Here is a 15,170-nt window from a genome sequence, read left to right as displayed (position 1 = left end):
TACATTGGAGGTGCATAAGATTGTGAATCAAACGATGACGGGTGAAAGAAACTCCTAATGAACGTTTTAAATTTGTTATGCATACTTCCGCATCCGCAAGATGGCTGCCTCCAATGCGCTTCGGATTCTCGAGCCAAGGCATAATCAGGTTTTCAACATAATACGTACTCGTTTATTGACAACACCGGCTTCGCCGGCTACTAGTACCGACTGCAAAGCCGCAATGAGCCGGCGAAGCCAAAACCTGTTGCCACTATTTTACCCATCACCATGGCATCAGTAGGTTAGGTAGTTGGTAGTAGGTAGGTAGGTAGTTGGTAGTAGGTAGGTAGGTAGTTCGTAGTAGGTAGGTGTAGTAGGTACCATACCTGGTAAGACTTGGTAAAAGAGAACAGCAGACAGTCCTCCCCAATACCTGCATACCTCTTGCCACTATTTTACCCATCACCATGGCATCAGTAGGTTAGGTAGTTGGTAGTAGGTAGGTAGGTAGTTGGTAGTAGGTAGGTGTAGTAGGTACCGTACATGTTAAGACTTGGTAAAAGAGAAGAGCAGACAGTCCTCCCCAATACCTGCATACCTCTTGCCACTATTTTACCCATCACCATGGCATCAGTAGGTTAGGTAGTTGGTAGTAGGTAGGTAGGTAGTTGGTAGTAGGTAGGTGTAGTAGGTACCGTACCTGGTAAGACTTGGTAAAAGAGAAGAGCAGACAGTCCTCCCCAATGGCAATACCTGCATACAATACAATAAATGTCACAAGAAGCTTAAGGAAGTAACTATACGATGTGCTCGCTTAAGGCCTATTTTTAACTGGGCTTAACATACGTTTCCACAGTAAGTGTGTAGTCTTCTAACTTCAGTCGCTGTCAGGCGCCAGGGCTGGTTCTCTGACTCTCCGGGCACGGCAGCTTCGTCCACCAGAAGACGTTAGCTTGCAGTGATTAATTCGGTGAATTCCATCTCAACTTCGGATATTTCCGGCTGTGAAAAACGATCCGTATTTCTAAACTAAATATGTAAACCGCTTATACCATATTTCTGGCCGTGAAAAACTATCCCGTACGGCCGCGAGATTTCTAAAAAATAATTCTTCGTCAATTTTAGAATATTTGACGCCGTTTTCACCGTCCGAAACGCGTAATAATATTTTTTCAAATGCTCGAATCTCATTGGTTCTGTTGCTTGATGACGATTTTCGTTGAAGATAACGAGGTTGGTCTTAACGTATTTTAATTACTAATTAGAGGTTTCATGAGATTGTGAATCAAAGAACGACGGGTGAAACAAACTCCTATTGAACTTTTTCGCAATTGTTTTATGCAAACTTCCGCATCCGGTCGATGGCGCCCATCTTTGTGCGCTTTCATTTTCGAAATATTTTTGCAAATGCTCGACTCTCATTGGGTCCGGTGTTTGGTGACGCGTTTTGTTGAAGATAACCAGGCCCGTGCGGGCCGATGTTGGTCTTCAATTATTTTATTAATACATCGGAGGTGCATAAGATTGTGAATCAAACGACGACGGGTGAAAGAAACTCCTAATGAACGTTTTAAATTTGTTATGCATACTTCCGCCCACGCAAGATGGCTGCGCCCACTGCGCTTCGGATTCTCGAGCCAAGGCATAATCAGGTTTTCAACATAATACGTACTCGTTTATTGACAACACCGGCTTCGCCGGCTACTAGTACCGACTGCAAAGCCGCAATGAGCCGGCGAAGCCAAAGCCTCTTGCCACTATTTTACCCATCACTGTGGCATCAGTAGGTTAGGTAGTTGGTAGTAGGTAGGTGTAGTAGGTACCGTACCTGCTAAGACTTGGTAAAAGAGAAGAGCAGACAGTCCTCCCCAATACCTGCATACAATAAATGTCACAAGAAGCTTAAGTTAAGGAAGTAACTATACGATGTGCTAGCTTAAGGCCTATTTTAAGAAATTTTAACTGGGCTTAACATACGTTTTCACAGTATGTGTGTCGTCTTCTAACTTCAGTCGCTGTCAGTGAAAATTCTCAAGCTCAATCAGTGAAAAAAACATGACCCATCACCAGGGACATCTACTGCAGCATATTCCCAAAAAGAAGACAATGGTGTCACATCCGATGGCTTTACTTGGTGCAACGTAAAAACCTCTCTCAAGTTACCACGGACTGTTGTCGAATCATGTTTCAGTGATGATAGCACTGGTGGAGGTTGTACCATTTTTCCTTTCATTTCGGTTCTTTTTCTTTCTCCGTAACAGACAACAGTGCCCAAAGCAATGACGATTTAGCTTAGGAAATTTGAGCATATGATGAGAACTATTTCGAGCAGTATATGCTTACGTGTGATTCGTTTGTTTTGCACCAACCTCGTTCCCGGCGTCGCAGACGTGTCGAGGGCGCTGGTAAGATGTCCTGTGTCGAGGGCACTGATTGGCTGATTCGGTTCTCCGACGGCCACGAGATTTCTAAAAAATAATTCTTCGTCAATGTGAGAATATTTGACGCCGTTTTCACCGTCCGAAACGCGTAATAAGCTTGTAAAAAAATATTTTTTCAAATGCTCGTATCTCATTGGTTCAGGTGTTTGATGACGATTTTCGTTGAAGATAACGAGGTTGGTCTCAACGTATTTTAATTACTAATGAGAGGTTTCATTAGATTATGAATCAAAGAACGACGGGTGAAACAAACTCCTATTGAACTTTTTCGCAATTGTTTTATGCAAACTTCCGCATCCGGTCGATGGCGCCCATCATTGAGCGCTTTCATTTTAGAAATATTTTTGCAAATGCTCGACTCTCATTGGGTCCGGTGTTTGGTGACGCGTTTTGTTGAAGATAACCAGGTCCGTGCGGGCCGATGTTGGTCTTAAATTATTTTATTAATACATCGGAGGTGCATAAGATTGTGAATCAAACGACGACGGGTGAAAGAAACTCCTAATGAACGTTTTAAATTTGTTATGCATACTTCCGCCTCCGCAAGATGGCTGCGCCCACTGCGCTTCGGATTCTCGAGCCAAGGCATAATCAGGTTTTCAACATAATACGTACTCGTTTATTGACAACACCGGCTTCGCCGGCTATTATTCCATCGTGTTTGGAAAAACTGGAAAATTGGAAATAGGAAAAAATTGGAAAAACAATATAGCCTATTTTACTCCAGGGGCTCCCAGGATTATCCACCCAGAATTTCGTTGCGATCGGTTCAGCCGTTTTTGCGGTACCTGGGAACTGACGGATGGACAGACATTTGGTGAATTATAGTAAGATGGTAGTCACGTCCTTGTTGCTGTAAAATAACCCAAATGTTCGTTCAATCAAGGCAGTGCAGGATGTCAACTTTGCTATGTCTAGCAGAACCATTTCCGTACGTTTGTGGCTTGTGGATACGAGAAGTGGTTTCATGTCAAAACGAGAGCGAACTCGATGGCGTGCCGTCGCAAATCCCCGCGCTTCCCACCTAAAGCAAAGTTGAAAGATGGCAAAGGGTTTCACCAGGAATGATGTAATAACCAATTTTTGAGTTAATGTTTGTTCCTTTTTGATACCTGTCACCTTAAGTCACCCCTGGGGCATGAACCAGGGGTCATGTCCAATGTTGAATGCATATACAAAGTTCATTTTTAAAATTGTGCCCATAATTTCATTTTTTGGTATCCGACTCTTTAACCCCGCCCAAGGGGGCGGGGCTAAAAAAGATGCTGCTTTTGCGTCTTTGTGCCATGTGGTTTACCAAGTTTGGTGAATTTCTGCACAACCGTTTAGGAGGAGATAGCATGACAGACGGATGGAGTCGATTACAATTTTTCAAAAAGCGTGGGGATAAATATCGGAGCCATAGCTGATTTCCAGATAGCATTACATTTAGGTGACATGCTTTGTACAATCACAGATTTCACCAAGTTGGTGCTGCCACCGACAAAAACGTATGTTTTGTTTTCCACCCATCAGACTTCCAATATTTTTGATGAAAACTACTGGTTGTTGATGTAAGCTTTTGCTTATAAATTCGTAATGCAGATTCATTGTATATAGATGTCTCCTCAAATGAGCGTATGTAATTTGTGTACACTGGGTATTAAATAAAGAGCACAGATAAGGTGGTTCAATTCTCAAGCGTTGTTTATTAAGCAGAAATGGCCACTGGAGTGAGTGCGACCAGACATCTCTCGAACAGACACATATGTATAATCTTCAGATTTTACGAAATACCTCACCGCTTTGACGTGTCTTTCTTACTAGGATGAAAGTAGGGGAGAAGTGGGAAGAAGTAGTGGGACATTGCCTGTGACGTTACATACTTTGGACCCGTGAAGTATTGGCTTGCATTTGAAACATTTCTCACCCCCCCCCCCCCCCCTATCCCCATGCCTCACTCCCACCCCCACCCCACACAATTGAGAACAGGTTAGAGTTAGGCTAGTTCCACCAGTGAGTGTCCCATTTCTTCCCACGCTCTCCTACTGCATATGGTTGTCAGTGTGATGGTACAACGCAGCACGCACAGAAAATGCAAACCATCCCGGTAAAATTGCTTCGAAGTCTAGAATGAAACACATTGGACTGTATATAAAATCTGGGGGTGTCTTGTAAGCGATGTACATATTGGCTGTATGTCCTCATTTGCGTCTGTCTCTGGAAAATTCTGTCACAAATAATACATTGTTCAGCGCTTGTACTTCTTGGGACCTTCGATGAAACTCCAGGTGTGAATTGGGAAATTCGGGGTTGGGGGGAATTGGTGTCTCATGTCAAGCACAACAAGCGACCTTGGGATGTCTATTACGATATTGGTAGCAATCCAGGCGTACACATTGGGATCTGTGCCTGTACATGAATACACAAGTACAAAACCAGGACCATGCGCGAAGAGTGCTTCGATGTGAAAGTAAACAGTTTCTATGTACAGGAAATATGGTGACGTTGTGGGGAGGGTTTGGGTGTTTGTCCCCAAGCTAGACCTGGGCAAAGGTTTAGTGCCGGGATCACGGTGAGATCTCGGATAGGTGTTCCTGGGTCAATTTAGGATTACGGCTTTGGCTAAGGTGAAGGAAGTGGAGGATAGTGGATGGGCTGGCTCAGGGTGGCTTATGGAGGTCGTGTCCCAAGCGGATTTAAGAACTACAAGAGGAATGAGTTTGGTGGCTTTTACAACCAACTACATGCAAAAGAAATAGCAAAAGTCAAAGAGGAGCCGCCAAGAGCTGCCAGCAGCCCCAGGGGCCTGAGCAGAGGCTAAATAACCACAATGGTGGGTGAAAATTTGAAATAATTAATTCTCATCTTTAACCGTTTATCCACACACTTAGCGGTTGTTCAACGAAGCTTTCACCCACCGGTTATGTTATATACCTCTGTCAAGCCTGGCCGTGCAAATGCGCGGCGTCCGATTATTTGTACTTTCTATCATAATTATTATTTTAATATTAATGTGTGGCCCCCTAGCATAAGTGCTATGTCATCAACATACAAACACATAACTTTGTACAGAGGCAAAGAAATAACGAGTTTCAAATAAATAATGAATGCCATTTAACTAGGCAAAGAACCTTGAGTTAGAAAAAAAAACAAAGGTGGGGGTTGGGGGCAAGGAATGGGGATACAAAAATAAAACAGAAAAATTGAGTCGTTCAAAGGCGCTTCATGCGCGGTTAAATAGTGAAAATGGGGTCAAAAGCCTGTATGGATTCATGCGCAAGAGGAGGGAAGAAGCAAACGACTAGTGCAGTAGAAAAAGTCAATTATGACACCACGATGATGCCATTGTTATACCGATAAAAGTTTTCTTTGTATTGTTTTTTTTGCCTTTCCTTTCGGTCAAAAACCTTTCGTCCAGAGGGCCTCGAGTTTGGTTTTATATTTTTGAAGTACTGTACCATATTCATCAGAGACTCAAAATATTGGTGCATCTCTGATACCGGTCTCCAAATTCTTCAGTGAATGTCTGGCACAGAGCTCGAGGATGTTTAGGAGGATGGGATGAGGATGACGATCAAGATATGTATGTAACCTGCAGCCTTAGAGAAGGAGAGTCCGAGAGCGAGTAAGAGAGAAGGAGAACAGAATGCAAGGTGGAGAGTGCAAATTGAGTAGAGAAGAATAGTACATACAATCAAAATTTAAAAGAGTTGGAGGTGCACCAAGATGGTAAGGGAGATGAAGCGCACATAGAAAGGTTGTATTAGAATATAAATTATTACTTGGAAGACAAAAGATTGCTTGAAGTAGTAGCATTATAACAATGGTATGGCGGTACTAATGTGAAAGTAGGGACAGTAAAGGTACTAAAACGATCAGTATGGCCTCCAAACCACCTCATCCAAGCGACTGCCTGGAGGGGAGCTTCGATGGCCTGTCCCAGCATCTGTTTCACCGGTACCCGGCAGTCCTGACAGCAAGACCCCACGTCCGGGTGACCGTTCTCCACTCCCGGCCACCATAGGGAACTGATAAGATCCAGACGAAGCCCCGTAGTAGAGATGATATGGAGTGGAAGTGCTCTGAAACGGTGGAACCTGATTCTGGGTAGCACCAGGGTATGGTGGAGGCAGGTGGTACGTGTGGTATCTGGCTGCCGCTGCTGTTGCCACTGCCGGCATTGAAAGTGCCAGTGGAGCAGCCGAGGTTGGCGCAGCGGTCGGGTAGTGGAAGGCTGGGACGGCACCGGGATAGTGCATTCGGGGATCAGAGAAGCGTGAATCGGAGAGTGAGGAAAGGCCTGCTGCTAGTGCTCCAAGCTCACCTGGGCCTGGTATGAAAGAGAGAGGAAAAGCACAATAAGAAACTAGGAAGAGGAGCAATGGAATTTTCTCAAGATTTTAAAATTGATAGGAATACTTGGTATATAAACATGGAGTCAGGTTTTAGATGTTTGGGGAGGGAAGGGTTGGGGGGGGGGGGGGGGGTCGTGGTCATGTTGGAAGGGCTTGCATTGCTCTACAATATTCTGCGCTCTAATTGGCTGCAAAAAATTGCCAGGCCAGAAGGGTCTCTAACATGCTGCGCCGTGTAGCACAGTTGTGTCGAACGAATACAACTAATACAATGCTCAATTGCAGATGAGAGAGACATCCATGATTAAGTTGCGTGAACGAAGTGTATCGTATCGTGCAACGTATGTTGAAAACCCATCCTAATACTACCAAAACCACCGTTTAGAGGCCATTTTTCCGCGCAAAGCGAGGGTTGGCCTTTTCGGGGACCGTGGTTGTTGTTGTTTTTTGTCCCCTTTTTGAAGCAATGTTTTACGGCCGGATGCCCTTCCTGACGCCAACCCTTTTTGTCGCCTTTTTACGACAAGCAGGGAATTACCAGTGAACTGGTACTCAATTTGCCGACCTCGGAAGGATGACAGGCTGAGTCAACCCCCCTGGCGTTAATTCAGCAATCGACCGGGATTCGAACCCAGGATCCTGGGATCCTAAGCCGGCACCCTAGCCGCTAGCCTAACACCAGGGCTTCCATCCTAATACTACGAGCCACCATTATTGGTTAATTAGCAATGATATATTGTTACTAGAATTGTCTATCATGGAAAACTATCCAGCGTGGTTATGAATAAAGAAGAGAGGCAAAACATTGGATGCTGCAATGGCACTAACATAATCTGGGTGGATCTTTTTTGTTGTTTTTGCAAAGGAGTACAGTAGACTGCACTCTACTATAGGGGAATGCTTGGAGAGGGGGTCCACCTCTCATATAATTTCACCTGGATCTGCTTCTGATAGAGAAGGTTTACTGTGACGAATGTTGAAAGGGAAGGCAAGAAATTATTATTATTATTATTATTATTATCATTTTTTATATATAACAATCACATACAGCCATGTGAGGTTACCAAATACAGCTGTCACAAATAAAAGGAACTTCCTGACCCCACTGGCCCGTTCCATAACTAGGAACACCCACTGCTTAACCAGGATGGAACATGATATCTGCCAGGCTCACCAACATTGCTTTGTTGGTGTAATGCATTGTGGTCAGCACAGTAATGTACTCAGAACATTGTTCTTCACATAAACTTCGTATGAGGTTATGAACCCACTTAAAGGAGAAGTTGCCAACACAGAGGTTTTTTTTTCACTGTGAGCAATGGCATCCTGAGTCCCATACTGATAACACTATTATGTGGATGCTTCCGCTATTTCTTCACACCATCAGGACTTGCACTTTCGTTCAGCTTCGCGGGTCATCGATATCACAAGAGGGTGTCCCGAAGCATGACTTTCACTCGGTTGAGTCAAATTATTTCTCAGGTTTGGTGGTTGAGTAACACGGTAGCTTATTTCCTGTCCGTCATCCTAGTTACACCACACGTTACGAGTTGGCAAAATTAACAAAATATTTTGACATCGTTTGTTAAGATAATATCTCTGGAAAGGTTATAAATGGAACCTCATGAGGGCTCCTACTACAGGTACAGACCAAGGATTGTCCAAATTGAGGGAAGGTTACTAACTGCATTAGAGCCTTGCAAAGAATTTGCTTGGCCTGAGTAACAGCTCAAAGGCCTACTATTGCGAAATATACAATCAAATCATTAATGTTCGCACTGCAGCAGGCCCAGGTAGCAGTTTTAATTAGATAAGATGTGATTTTATCAAACTCAGGACCAGATAGTTAAGAGGTGAATATCATATCAATTAGGGATTGTGATAAGCACCATTCTCTGATAGAAAGTACATGCCGCTAACACAGCTTCTTAAGCAAGGAATACACTTGGTGGTTTGACATTGCCTCGACAAACGAAGTTCAGAGGAAGAATATTAAATTCTCCCAGAGTACCAGCAGACAAAGGCTAAAAATTTCAAAAGGTACTTTGAGGCCTCTAAAACGTCCACAAGTGAGTACAAATCGACTGCTCGGAAAGGATGGCGTACTCCACTACAGGACTGGTTACGTGCGGAGCTCTTATTGGAGTCGGATCCTATTCTGTCCCCAACCGAACGCAGATCGGAGGGCTCGAAGACGAATCTGCTACCTCTGACCTATCATGGCACTCCTTTTACATCAGTAATTTTCAATGGCCTTTATACATCCTCCAATGCCTAGACTGAGAAGATGATGAGTGCGCAGTCATTTGTGTGAAGCAATTACAAAGCAAACTCCAATTTCATTCTGTGTCACAGACAGCTGAGATCTCGGACACCGATTTAGGAGTTGTAATGAAATTGGACACCCAAAAACGTGTTTTGAGTTGGAACTTACCAGCGCGAAGGATGATAACTTTGATGTAACCAGATAAATCTGACATTTCAGAACAAGGCGAAGCTGAAATTTCAATCAAATGTTGGGAGTGGCACTTTTAAAATATTTCTGTGCGATTAACATTGTTCGTACATGTGTCATGAGGATTGGGAAATACAAGAGTCAGGAAGAGACTAATGGGATCGTTTAGCATCAGAATTAAGTCTCAAGATTGGCTATTAAGAGAATGCTCACTGCTTATTTAAAGCAATCTCAGAATATATTCATTTAAGGATCGTTTTTGCAGAGATTCATTGGAAGGACCGTTCGTGGAAGTTCAAGTTAAGTGAAGGATGATGGACGATGTCTTAGAAACTCCGCCCTTTCACGTCTCACTTACACACAATGCTGTACGTGACTCATATCAAAATGATTGTTTCAAGTGTTTACCCTGAGCACGCGGACGGAAAAGCGCGGTTAAGCACTTGGCTCACTTTGTCTGTCTGTCTGTCTATAAATGTCAGTTTATGAGCGAGGAACAACTTGATTTTTATTTAATGTTATATTTTGAACATGAATCAGAAAACGAACCTGTATTTCAGCAGTCCTTTGTCTCTGAATATGGCCCGATTGCGAATGAGCAGAGAGGAGTGAGATAAAAATTTTAAATCTGTCTGCCTGTCTAGAAGTCAAACAAAATTGAAATTCATTCTAAACAGGAAACTTAGAATTACCCTTTATTACCCCATTATAATTACCCTTCAGAATTCCCTAGAATTACACTTTATAACCCTTTAGAATTAAACATGGTGGGTTAAAAAGGTTCTTCTTCTTCATTTTTTTACAGATGGATGGATGGATGGAAGGAAGGACATAGCCAAATATTGAAGTGGCTTCACTGCTTAAACATATGAGAATCAGAATTCATGTCCTCTCATGCCCTGAGGGCAGAATAATTGCATTTTGAAAAACTAGTACACCCGTTCCCTGCAGGAGTGGCAGGAAGGGTCATTCCTCTCTGGGGTATATAGATAACAGTAGATCTAGGGTCGGGCCTCAAGAACATCGGGGGTGTGTTCAGTTACCGAGTTTCTTGTGCAGAACTCTTCAAGTGGTTTAAGCATTCGAGCAAGACTACATTCAAAACCGTCGATAAGGAACGGCTGGCTTAGCAAAGCTTAGTTAGCTGCGTGGTAACTGAACACACCCCGGATTTCCTCCCTTTCAGTTTCATGTTAAACAACATTGGTGACTGTTTCAAAAGGTAATGAAACATGTTTGTGGTTTATAATATTTTTACTTCTGGCAGGGGTGCTCCCATGACAACAGTATGATAAGTTGTTAATACACGATAACACGGCGTTTGTTCAAGGAGGAAAAACCCCTCGGGGCAATGGGATATTATTAGTATCAATATTGTTTTGTAATAATATTAATATTATGCTATTATATTTAGTGTGTTGCTAGTTTTGCTATTAGAAGCGGCTTTAGAAAAACGCCATGATAAAGCTATCTTAACATGGATTATACACCTCAACACGCAACCCCCTTAGTGGGGAAAACCCCCATTGGTGTGGGGGAGAAGTTAAATTATTGGGGAGAAGTTAAAAAGAAGTTACCGGGTCGAAAAACAATATATAGCACGATATTTCAAAACGTTGTGGACGGATTATGACAAAACCCTGTGGATGAGTTGGGTAGGTGACAAGCACAAGCCGATTAGATGTTGGTTCATGTCCGGGCGCAGATCTGGCCTATCGGTGGGATCCAAAATGGAAACTGTTCAGCTTGGTGGAGGTATGTGCTCTACTAGTGCCGTTCTAGTTTACCTTAGTTTCCCAAAAAATAGTTTCTGACGGTTGGTTCACTTAAAGTAGCATACAGTCTCAGAATATGGAGTAAAGTAGGGCAAAATCTTTCTCTCTCTCTCTCTCTCTCTCTCTCTCTCTCTCTCTCTCTCTCTCTCTCTCTCTCTCTCACTCTCACTCTCACTCTCACTCTCTCTCACTCTCTCTCACTCTCTCTCACTCTCTCTCACTCCCAATCCCAGTATACATACATACATACATAGTACACACTTCCTCCTGTTTCCTCTTGTTCATTACATTTTCATTTGGAATCGAGAGGGTGAGGGGAGGACATCTTGCATCCCTTATTCTATCATAAGATGGGTCTGATGGGAAACGTCAGGTGTTATTTCCGCTGTTCGCTTTTAATGAGTATATGTTGTGCTTTATCTAAGTTAACCATAATTTTCTGATTTTAAAACAAACAGTAAATGATGATCCAAATTTTCTGAGATACCAAAACTAGATCGATTGACATTTACATCTGAGCATTTACCTCTGGATACTTCAATCCTAGATTCAAGTACCATGGCAGTTACCATATTTTGTTGGCTTGTCCATTATCTCCACTTCTCCTTGTAAGTTGATTGTTAAAGTAAATTGATCTCTCCTCATGTCATAGTCCTGCACTTGAGACATGTACAAGCTTCTCCATGGGAACCCCCCCAAAACAAAAACACAATAATTACCTGCCCTCTCGAGTGGAACATTTATGCTTACTCGTATATGCTCATGAAAGTGATAGATAATGTAATTGTGTAATAACATGTAGGCCTACAATGTTAAGAAGGTACTCTCACGACTGGCTATGTTTTACTGTTAAACCCATGGCATTTCATCCTGGAAGATGAAAGGAATAGACAGACTAAGGGCAATGGGAGGCATGCCGAGCAAGGCCTGGCCAAACGGTCGTAAAGTGTACCATGCAGAGGCGACCGAGAGTGCGCTGGAGGGTAGGCCAGAGGCCTATGAAGAGCTTGTAAAGCGGCGGGGGCCGAGGCGTCTGTCTCACCGTTCCTGGCGCCTCAGTTCTCGTGGGGAGGTTCCGGTCCCTATTAGCAAGGCCTGGTAAACAGTATTCGGTTGTTGCTGCTTGTTTTACTGCATTTACCCTGGACTTGAGTCTTGTAAAAAGTTCCTCGGTGTCTGCCTTTTGCCATCATCTTCGTATTTTTATTACTCGCTCAACCCCTAACCAGCTTTTAGCTACCGGATGTCTGTCAGCTGAAAGTTCAAGAGGCAGCTCCCCCTATTCTCAAACCGGTGTGTCCGAGACACCTCAGTTAGACGAATGTGTGAGCTCAGATGATTACTTTCAATCTTAAGTGTATACATGCTATGAAATCGGAGGCTACACGAGGAAATACACCGTTTCATTTGAGCATTGATTTTGTATGAAAAGTTCGACAAGATGGTGATGTGGTAGCAGACTCACCTCCGAGTTGCCTAGCCCAGGCTTGATTCTCGGCCCGATTACCAACTGTGGGATTGGTGTTTCCGAAGCAGGGCGTTGGTTGCGTTACCAAGTGCATCGTCGCTCAGATGAACGTTAAACTGGGCTTCCCTACTGCTAGCATTCGTTGATGGATGTTCAAATATCCCACAGTGTTTTTCACAGAGTAAACAACTAATCGCCGACACCGTCAACGCATTACACATTTCTGCCTTGACTACCGTTGGAAAGGCAAACCAGCCAGTGTTGAGGCTGCTTTGGCAGTGCTGAACCTGCCTTCGGCAGAGAAATAGAGGGAGATTGGATGAAGATGGTGAACAACGAAAAATGCCAAAAAAGTCAAGAGAGAGCCTTAAAGAAAAACTTCAGCTGCACGTGGGTGTTTGCAAACATAGCAAGATGGACAGAAAGTTGAATTGCCCCTTGGATTGCATCAGTCAAGCTGTCTGGCCATGGCATGCATGATCATTCATTTCCATATTGTGAAAAGTGTAAATAGATACATTGTTTGCAAGATTCTCTCCTATTTGCGTCCTAATCCGAAATGGACTATTCGTATTATGGTCGATGGATAACGGGTCTTCATGTCCTGCTCATATGTGCAGAATGGTCCCCACTTCCCACTCCCCGCTTGCTCCCCCACCTCACTTTCAGCAGTTGTTGACATGAGCAGGAATAGGATGAACAAACATTATGGTTACAACATCATCAGTCTCAGGAAAGGCAGCCAAGTGTATCCCTGTAATGCTTCCCAGTGCAATCTGAAAATTGGGTCCAGAAGGGTTCGACTACAATCGATCCCTAATAAATTAATAATTAATATTTCAAGCTTGCCTGTACCATGACTATACGCTCATCGGTGCAGGTCTCGGTGAATTATCTATCTTTGGTGTCTGATAAATAGGTTTTCTTTTTCAGGATCACGGAAGAAAAAGGCCAAAGGTGTCTGGAAGTGGACTTGCGGTGAAACAAAAGGAGCTTCAGCAAGTATACTGAAAAAAAGAAGAATCCGGTAATAAACATTTTGCTTCCGTAACATTTTCCGCCAGTTCTCAAACCTTGTCTCTACTACCTTATGATTTCGATCTAAACTCTTCAACACACCGTCCAGCACAAGGCCTAATGGAATCCTTAATCCTCACACTAACCCTAACCCCAATTACACTGCCTTTGCAGTCAGCGATTCTCCAACATAACGGGAATGTTAGAAGGGAATTCTAGAGAGAAGAGGTGTAAATGGCTGGTCAGGTGAGAGGGTGAATTGATACAGCAAAAGCAATTTAAGGGATGAAAAAAATGAGTTGTCAGCAGAGAACTGAAAAACTATTAATGGGATGCCGATAGTATAGCCCCCCACCCCCACATCCCCTTCACTCACCCCTCTTCCCCCATCCAGCCCTCCTTATCTCACCCACCTTGGAGCTGGATCTGTGGTTGAGCATTGAATGCGCCGGGCCCGGTGAGTGGTGCACGAGAACCACCACCTCCCAGGTGAGGGCTCAGCCTCACTGTAGGACGCCTCAGTTGATCCAGGTCGCAGAGACGGTCCGGGAAGAGAGATCCCCCAGCTTTTATCCCTGGTTCTTCCATTCTCTGCCGATGTCCTATGAGATAATGGAGGTATAATAGTTATGATGTTGCTTTTAATCAAATATTTCAAATGTGCTGAAAATTTAAGGTGCTTTATCAGAATGAAAGGTTAATTTAGTGATAACGGGTGGAGGTGGTGGCTTAATTGATGGGAATTAAGGAACCACAATCTGACTGTGGTTTATGCAGAAAGATGTATCATGGAATAAGAGAAAGTTAACTGACAACTATCATGACGATTTAGATGTAAAAACGAAGAAAGTTTCAGGTATTAAAAGTATGGGGATAATTAAGATGTTCATGTTCAATATCATCATTATTATTATCATCTTCGCAACGGAGTTAGAAATTAATGCAAATATGGTGTGAAACAAGGGCATTTTACTTATTGGCATTGAGCGAATGGACCAGTAAGTAATATCAAGTTCAAGCAAATGTCAAGTCATGAAGCAGACAATCCAGGGTAACCCCAATCAAGACCCACATTCCGACAGTCAGGCGCCCACTCCCACCCGCCCCCCCTCCCCCAAAAATGGGATAGGGAATCGGGCCACTCCGTACAACAAGCTGCTCCAAACCGCACTCTCCGCAAGGCTAACCGTCCTCCATGGGCCATTCGGGGCGCCTGGGGGCTTTTGTCTTTTTAATGGATATCATCCTAGAACAAGAGGGATGTCAAGAATGGCTATCCGCTACGTCTGTCTCTGCCCGTCTCCAAAGGCAAGTTGGCCACACCTTTCACACGCGGATAACAGGATACGACTGAACCAGTCCGACTGAACATGGATCGGCAAGTTTCAGAGCAAATGGATTTAAGCAATTTGCTGTATCGGCGGAATGCTACCGATAAAACACTCAAATCGTAACATGAAACTATTGGTTTAAACCCCCAATTCTTAACTGATGGAATTTATTTTTCCTTCAAACACATCGTTTCCTCGACTTCATTTGAAGGACATGCCCGGAATATAGGCAGGTAGAGAGGGATAGGTGGATGGGCGAAGGTATTCGTGAAAACTTTCTGGATTTATATTTTGGGGGTGCTCAAAGACTTGTTTTCATTATGTCGGTAGAGTGGTGGATAAAAAGGTGAGTTGATAAGCAAAT

The 15,170-nt window shown here is 43.5% G+C and overlaps 2 protein-coding genes across 3 annotated transcripts in view; one reads left to right on the top strand and one right to left on the bottom strand.

Annotated features, from left to right (window-relative positions):
- SNX14 (sorting nexin 14) overlaps positions 1-15,170 on the top strand; it is a 776,643-nt gene that overhangs the window by 536,288 nt on the left and 225,185 nt on the right. The window lies entirely within an intron of this gene.
- Positions 4,092-15,170, bottom strand: part of LOC137423597 (runt-related transcription factor 3) — a 36,694-nt gene continuing 25,615 nt past the window's right edge. For both annotated transcript variants that reach the window (XM_068110914.2, XM_068110916.2), the window contains 2 exons: positions 13,889-14,077; positions 4,092-6,735 (listed from right to left, as the gene is read on the bottom strand). In XM_068110914.2, the coding sequence (XP_067967015.1) occupies positions 6,281-6,735; positions 13,889-14,077 (644 nt within the window). In that variant the 3' untranslated portion in view covers positions 4,092-6,280. The remainder of the gene's footprint in view (positions 6,736-13,888; positions 14,078-15,170) is intronic.

Source organism: Myxine glutinosa, chromosome 3, assembly GCF_964187855.1.
Source record: "Myxine glutinosa chromosome 3, kmMyxGlut1.1, whole genome shotgun sequence".
NCBI lineage: Eukaryota > Metazoa > Chordata > Myxini > Myxiniformes > Myxinidae > Myxine > Myxine glutinosa.
Note: the sequence above shows the minus strand (reverse complement) of the source record. Positions and strands in the feature narration are given on the sequence as shown.